The sequence below is a fragment of the Engystomops pustulosus genome, chromosome 8, assembly GCF_040894005.1.
Source record: "Engystomops pustulosus chromosome 8, aEngPut4.maternal, whole genome shotgun sequence".
Classification (NCBI taxonomy): domain Eukaryota; kingdom Metazoa; phylum Chordata; class Amphibia; order Anura; family Leptodactylidae; genus Engystomops; species Engystomops pustulosus.
In genome coordinates, this window is record NC_092418.1 from 122,880,696 (window position 1) to 122,888,756 (window position 8,061).

General features: G+C 51.4%; 1 protein-coding gene across 1 annotated transcript; it reads right to left on the reverse strand.

Annotated features, from left to right (window-relative positions):
* Positions 1 to 301: 301 nt before the first annotated feature.
* Positions 302 to 7,849, reverse strand: LOC140076201 (uncharacterized). Its single transcript, XM_072122716.1, has 2 exons — positions 7,454 to 7,849; positions 302 to 1,227 (listed from the first exon to the last, which is right to left on the reverse strand). The coding sequence occupies exons 1-2, from the start codon at positions 7,536 to 7,538 to the stop codon at positions 302 to 304; spliced, it is 1,011 nt and encodes a 336-aa protein (XP_071978817.1). The 5' UTR covers positions 7,539 to 7,849.
* Positions 7,850 to 8,061: the final 212 nt, after the last annotated feature.

An 8,061-nucleotide genomic window follows, 5' to 3' on the forward strand; every position in this document is an offset into this window, starting at 1 on the left:
GGCCGTGAGTGATCGACCTCTCATCTACAATCTATCAGCTGCGTAACGACTGACGGAGATGTGGCCTCCCGGATAGAAGTTACAGCTCCGAGCAGCTCCCTGCATCGTCCATGGAAACAAATCCATGGAACAGTTTGGCTCCACTGACACTTTCCTCTCTTTATGTGATTTCGTTGGATGATTGCACAAATTCTCCGCCTGTTTGGACGCACGGTTTATTACTCAATACAATTTAATATCTCAATAACAAGTATAAAAACAGATAAAAATGTTTTCTCTTCTGTGTGCAGTAAGCTCAAAATTACATTAGTTTTGCTGTGTGAATTCTCTGATGTTGAATAAGACCTGATAGATCTGAAAATTGTTTGCCACATACTGAACATGAAAATGGCTTCTCCCCTGTGTGAATTCTCAGATGTGCAACAAGCTGTGGTTCCTGTGTAAAACATTTCCCACATTCTGAACATGAAAATGGCTTCTCCCCTGTGTGAATTCTCTCATGTATCACAAGCGTCGATTTACGAGCGAAGCATTTGCCACATTCTGAACATGAAAATGGCTTCACCCCTGTGTGAGTTCTTTGATGTCTTTGAAGAAGAGACTTATGAGCAAAGCATTTTCCACATTCTGAACATGAATATGGTTTCTCCCCTGTGTGAGTTCTCATGTGTGCGGAAAGCGCTGTTTTATCAAGACAACGTTGGCCACATTCTGAGCAGGGTAAAAGCTTCTCCCCTGTGTGCATTTGTTCATGTCTCAAAAGTACAGATTTTTCTTTAAAACATTTGCCACATTCTGAGCATGAAAATGGCTTCTCCCCTGTGTGAGTTCTCAGATGGGTCATTAGAACTGCTTTCCGAATAAAACATTCACCACATTCTGAGCATGAAAATGGCTTCTCCCCTGTGTGAGTTCTCAAATGGAGCATTAGAGCTGATTTCCATGGAAAACATTTGCCACATTCCAAACATGAAAATGTCTTCTCCCCTGGGGAAGCTCCTGGATGTTTCGCTTCTCTTTGGTGACTTTTTCTCTTCCTCTTGGTCTGGGATGTATCAGAACAGATGCCCAATGCAATAGGATCAGATGATGGATCGTTGCTGTGAAGAGCGGAGGGTAAATCTTTGCTCCTGGCGCTTTCGTTATTTGGATCTTGTGTGATCCCACAATCATTGGCTTTCATACCGGAAGATATCAGATGTTCTGCTGAGCTGCGGGGGATGGGATCTGCTGGGAATAACAGGGTCATTGATAAGGGAGTTAATTAAATCTCTAATTATATCAACATGTATGACAGAAACATTAACATCACATAAATACAATGTTAAACTCTCTTATATCTGCCGGCTCTGATTTAGCATAAAACATACGGCTAGTGTAATGTATCCAACGTGTCGCCAAATCTCAGTTCGTAAAATTCTTAAAGTTAATAGTTAAAAGATTTCCTGAAGGATTTGATGGGATCGGCATTTGGGGAGGATTTCATTCCCATAGCTCATTTGGTGACATGTTCAATACCTATTTAGCCCAACACAAAAAACATCTTCTGTCATTCATCATTGTTTAAAGGGATGCTGTCACCAAACACCCAGTCCCCTAAAATAGGGAATGAAACGTCCTTTCCAGAATTCCCTATTTTGTGTGAAATCCCACCTGTTTAACAAAAAACTATCAAAAAAGTCAGGCAAATAGGACTCTTTTCATCTGATTTTCACATGTTGAGTGGTTGCAGGGGTAGTGTCACTTCAGAAGCTGCCTCTCCTCCATGCTTCTCCTCCTTGGAGATCTGTCAAAGGCTCTCATCCCAGGCTCTCCTCCATGGCTCCCCTCCCAGGCTCTCCTCCCTGGATTTCCTACTTGGATATCTTCCCTGGTTCTCCTCCATGGCTCTCCACCCTGGCTCTCCTCCCTGGGTATTCTCCCTGGCTCTCCTCCCTGGCTCTCCTCGCTGGGTCTTCTCCCTGGCTCTCCTCCCTGGCTCCCCTCCCTGGGTCTTCTCCCTGGCTCTCCTCCCTGGCTCTCCTCCCTGGGTATCCTCCCTGGGTATCTTCCCTGGCTCTCCCCCCTGGCTCCCCTCCTAGGCTCTCCTCCCTGGCTCTCCTCCCTGGGTATCCTCCCTGGCTCCCCTCCCTGGTTATCCTACCTGGCTCTCCTCCCTGGCTCCCCTCCCTGGCTCTCCTCCCTGGATCTCCTCTCTGGCTCTACTCCTGGGCTCTCCTCCCTCGCTCCCCTTCCTGGCTCCCCTCCCTGGCTCTTGTCCCTGGCTCTCCTCCCAGGCTCCCCTCCCTGGCTCTTGTCCCTGGCTCTCCTCCCAGGCTCTCCTCCCTGGCTCTCCTCCATGGCTCTCCTCCCTGGCTCTCCTCCCTGGCTCTCCTCCCTGGGTCTTCTCCCTGGGTATACTCCCTTGCTCTCCTCCCTGGCTCTCCTCTCTGGTTCTCCTCCCTGGCTCTCCTCCATGGCTCTCCACCCTGACTCTCCTGCATGGCTTTCCTCCCTGGGTATCCACCCTCGCTCTCCTCCATGACTCCCCTCCCTGGCTCTCCTCTTTGGCTCTTTTCCATGGCTCTCCACCCTGGCTCTCCTCCCTGGGTATTCTCCCTGGCTCTCCTTGCTGGGTCTTCTCCCTGGCTCTCCTCCCTGGCTCCCCTCCCTGGGTCTTCTCCCTGGCTCTCCTCCCTGGCTCTCCTCCCTGGGTATCCTCCCTGGGTATCCTCCCTGGCTCTCCCCCCTGGCTCCCCTCCTAGGCTCTCCTCCCTGGCTCTCCTCCCTGGGTATCCTCCCTGGCTCCCCTACCTGGTTATCCTACCTGGCTCTCCTCCCTGGCTCCCCTCCCTGGATCTCCTCTCTGGCTCTACTCCTGGGCTCTCCTCCCTCGCTCCCCTTCCTGGCTCCCCTCCCTGGCTCTTGTCCCTGGCTCTCCTCCCAGGCTCCCCTCCCTGGCTCTTGTCCCTGGCTCTCCTCCCAGGCTCTCCTCCCTGGCTCTCCTCCATGGCTCTCCTCCCTGGCTCTCCTCCCTGGCTCTCCTCCCTGGCTCTCCTCCCTGGGTCTTCTCCCTGGGTATACTCCCTTGCTCTCCTCCCTGGCTCTCCTCTCCTGTTCTCCTCCCTGGCTCTCCTCCATGGCTCTCCACCCTGACTCTCCTGCATGGCTTTCCTCCCTGGGTATCCACCCTCGCTCTCCTTCATGACTCCCCTCCCTGGCTCTCCTCTTTGGCTCTTCTCCATGGCTCTCCACCCTGGCTCTCTTCCCTGGCTCTTCCCCCTGGCTCTCCTCCCTGGCTCTCCTCCCTGGGGATCTGTCAGAGGCTCTCCTCCCTGGCTCTTGTCCCTGGCTCTCCTCCCTGGCTCTTCTCCCTGGCTCTCCTCCCTGGCTCCCCTCCCTGGCTCTCCTCCCTGGCTAACCTCCCTGGCTCTTCTCCATGGCCCTCCTTCCTGGCTTTCCTCCCAGGCTCTCCTCCCTGGCTCTCCTCCATGGTCCTCCTTCCTGGCTCTCCTTCCTGGCTCTCCTCCGTGGCTCTCCTCCATGGTCCTCCTTCCTGGCTCTCCTCCCTGGGTATCCTCCCTGGGTATCCTCCCTGGCTCTCCCTCCTGGCTCTCCTCCCCGGGGGTATCCTCCCTGGCTCTCCTCCATGGCTCTCCACCCTGACTCTCCTGCATGGCTTTCCTCCCTGGGTATCCTCCCTCACTCTCCTCCATGGCTCTCCACCCTGGCTCTCCTCCATGGCTCTCCTCCCTGGCTCTTCTCCCAGGCTCTCCTCCCTGGGTATCCTCCCTCGCTCTCCTCCATGGCTCTCCTCCCAGGCTCTCCTCTTTGGCTCTTCTCCATGGCTCTCCAGCCTGGCTCTCTTCCCTGGCTCTTCTCCCTGGCTCTCCTCCCTGGCTCTTCTCCCTGGCTCTCCTCCCTGGCTCTCCTCCCTGGGGATCTGTCAGAGGCTCTCCTCTCTGGCTCTTGTCCCTGGCTCCCCTCCCTGGCTCTCCTCCCTGGCTAACCTCCCTGGCTCTTCTCCATGGCCCTCCTTCCTGGCTTTCCTCCCAGGCTCTCCTCCCTGGCTCTCCTCCATGGTCCTCCTTCCTGGCTCTCCTTCCTGGCTCTCCTCCGTGGCTCTCCTCCATGGTCCTCCTTCCTGGCTCTCCTCACTGGCTCTCCTCCATGGTCCTCCTTCCTGGCTCTCCTTCCTGGCTCTCCTCCGTGGCTCTCCTCCCTGGTTCTCCTCCATGGCCCTCCTTCCTGGCTCTCCTCCCTGGCTCTTTTCCCTGATTCTCCTCCCTGACTCTCCACCCTGGCTCTCCTCCCTGGCTCTTCTCCATGGCCCTCCTTCCTGGCTCTCCTCCCTGGCTCTCCTCCCTGACTCTTCACCCTGACTCTTCACCCTGGTTCTCCTCCCTGGCTCTCCTCCCCGGGGGTATCCTCCATGGCTCTCCTTCCTGGCTCTCCTCCCTGGCTCTCCTCCCTGGCTCTCCTCCCTGGCTCTTCTCCCTGGCTCTCCTCCCTGGCTCTCCTCCCTGGCTCTCCACCCTGGCTCTCCTCCCTGGCTCCCCTCCCTGGCTCTTCTCCCTGGCTCTCCTCCCTGGCTCTCCACCCTGGCTCTCCACCCTGGCTCTCCTCCCTGACTCTCCACCCTGGCTCTCCTCCCTGGTTCTCCTCCATGGGCCTCCTTCCTGGCTCTCCTCCCTGGCTCTCCTCCCTGGCTCTCCTCCCTGGCTCTCCTCCCTGGCTCTCCACCCTGGCTCTCCACCCTGGCTCTCCTCCCTGGCTCTCCTCCCTTGCTCTTCTCCCTGGCTCTCCTCCCTGGCTCTTCTCCCTGGCTCTCCTCCCTGGCTCTCCTCCCTAGCTCTCCTCTCTGGCTCTCCTCCCCGGGGGTATCCTCCAAGGCTCTCATCCCTTGGGATCTGTCACAGGCATCCTGTGACACTAATATGTTCTGGTTCTCAAGTTATTGGGATAATCTGTTTTTCTGCATTTAATAATATGTTTATCCTATTTCTTTTAACATCGTAATGATTGCTGTATCAGGTTTTTATGGCCATTCGAGTTACTTCCTATGATGTGACAACATCGTCTCATCAGAAGAAGATTGATGAACAGTGCGAGGTGTCTATGTGGGTGCAGAGGGTGCAGATCCCTCTCTGTCACCCATCGGCACCCTGCACCTGCAATCACAGGAGCCGATGAAGACTCATGGCAGTCACTGAAGAACCCCGGGGCTTCCTGTGTTAACTTTTTATTAACTGATATCTACCTGTCATAGACATGAGAGTGCAGCGCTTTATACAAGAGATCCAATGATCTAATGGTAGCGCCCCCCTTGTCTGACAAAGTGATGTAAAAAGTGAAAAACAGTTTTATGTAAAAAATAAAATAAAGTGTAAAAAGGCTCTTTTGAAGCAAATAAGCCAAAAAATCTAAACTTATGACTTCTAGAAGGTGACAGAGAAAAAAACAGTTTTTCCCCAATATGTTTTAATTATACAAATTAATGTAACTTTTTAAAAACCCTTATGGAGCTTATTTACTAAGGGGCTCGGATCGCACTTTCGTCAGATTGTTCATCGTTTTGGGGGATTGCTCTGATGTTACTAGGAAGCGACACACGCGGGATATTGGACGCAGGATCTTAGTGCATCGCGGCAGAGGGCATTATACACGGACAATACACTTTCGGTGAACTCCACGGACGGGTAAGTAAATATGCCCCTATAAGTTTAGCATTGCTGTATGTGTTCTGACCCATTGTTAAGAAAAACAATGTTATATTTGTGTTTTTTTTTTTAAGTGTCTTCTACAGAATGGGTTAATAAAAGTTTGTGAGTGGACATATGAAACCCAAAATTTAGCTGTTAAAAATTACATTTCACATTGAAAAAAACACTATTTTTTCACCGTATGATATGAATTGTGTATATTATGATTTCTGTGCACTGTATTTATGTGACAATGATGGACATGAATTCTATATGAACTTTGATTGGAATTATATATGTTTTATATGCTACATGTATGATGTCACATCGGTCACATGTGATTGTAATCCGTCTGTGTACTTTATCTGCTCTGTGCACACTTAATTCTTCCCTTAATGGAGAAGGTGAAATGTTCCTGTTTGAACACTTGGTGGAACAAAAAGACACATTGGGGCTTATTTACTAAGGGCCCGCGGTCGCATTTTCGTCGGGTTTTCCGACGTTTTGGCATCGGCACCGGGCTTCATACAACACAAACCGGGGGGCGGGCCGACAGACGATCCGACGGATTCGGACAACGCATGGGATTTAATATTTAAATTGTGTCGCAATACCAAACACTTACATGCTTCGGGAAGAAAAAGGTGAACTCCAGCGGACCTCAGCGGGGAAGCAACAGATGCTGGAAATTGGGCGCACGATCGTAGTGAATCGCACGGGACTTTATCTTCGTGGGACAGTCCTGATTGCGACAGGACCGGGTAAGTAAATGTGCCCCAATATATATATTTTTTTGTTGTAAAAGTGTATAGTTCTGTCAGGAGGACTATGATACTGTTAAAATTTTTTAAGTGAATAAATGGAGTTTAGTTCATGCACCAGAAATACTTTGAGAACACCTGCTAGTACCTCTATACCTCTACATCCCTGCCCCCTATACCTCTACATCCCTGCCCCCCTACACCTCTACATCCCTGCACCCCTATACCTCTACATCCCTGCACCCCTATACCTCTACATACCTGCACCCCCATACCTCTACATCTCTGCGCCTCTATACCTCTACATCCCTGTCCCCCTATACCTCTACATCCCTGTCCCCCTATACCTCTACATCCCTGCACTCCTATACCTCTACATCCCTGCATCCCTATACCTCTACATCCCTGCACCCCTATACCTCTACATCCCTGCACCCCTATACCTCTACATCCCTGCGCCCCTACACCTCTACATCCCTGTGCCCCTACACCTCTACATCCCTGCACCCCTACACCTCTACATCCCTGTGCCCCTATACCTCTACATCCCTGCGCCCCTATACCTCTACATCCCTGCACCCCTATCCCTCTACATCCCTGCACCCCTATACCTCTACATCCCTGCACCTCTATACCTCTACATCCCCGCACCCCTATACCTCTACATCCATGCACCCCTATACCTCTACATCCCTGCACCCCTATACCTCTACATCCCTGCACCCCTATACCTCTACACCCCATGCACCCATTAACTTTGCGCCTCTGCACTCCTGTACCCCTCTGCCTCTCTGAATTCCTATTCCCTTTATCCACACACTTCTGTCTGCAGTATATTGGGTACAATATATTCTGTAACATATATTCATGATCTGGCTCAGCGCTCTTACAACTCTTCCGCTGATCAGGTTTTTGGATGCATTACTGGGAAGTGAATATAAACAGAAGGAAGGGAAACAGAGGAGCAATCATTTATAAAAAGCAATGAATAAAAAGTCTGTCAGTTCTCACCATTCTGGGGGTCCCTGGCACCAGGGTCATGTCCTCCTTCCCAGGCTCCCTCCTTCGCACATACATAGACCTGCTCTTTCTCCATTTAGTCCTTCAGTCTAAGCTCCTCCAGTAAGATCTTCCTCCAAGAAGTTCTCTGCATGTGAGTCCTACTTGAGTCTCTTATATCCCTTGGTCGGCCCCCTCTTTGAGATGCCTTACTCTAAATATAAAAGAACTTCCATGCAAATGAAGGGTGTCAGTGCCACTTCCTTATCAGCCGACTGAGCATTGATGATACTCTGGGGTTTGTCCTTTGTTAGTGGTTTATCACCCACTTCCCTTTAACACATGAGGCAATGATCCCTCTTTCTAGAGCTGGGTAACTTCATTTACAAGTGTTTCCTGGTTAATGTCTCCTTGTGATTCCCAACTGATTCCACATCCTGAACAATAGGAAATGCAAATTCACGCAGACAAGGCGTCTCCAATAACAATGTGACTGCCAATCCTGGAAATGGCTTCATGGAGCAGGGAAATATCACACTTATACCTCCCAACCCTCCCAGTTTCAGCGGGACAGTCACGGTTTTATACCTCTGTTTCGTTGCCCCGGGCGGTTGAGAGAT

Bases quoted from the DNA above. Each gene is read 5' to 3' on its own strand.
- LOC140076201 (XM_072122716.1), bottom strand. From the start codon at position 7,538: ATGGAGAAAGAGCAGGTCTATGTATGTGCGAAGGAGGGAGCCTGGGAA. The intron at 1,228-7,453 runs GTGAGAACTGAC...TATTCCCAGCAG, and splicing joins TGCCAGGGACCCCCAGAATG to ATCCCATCCCCCGCAGCTCA.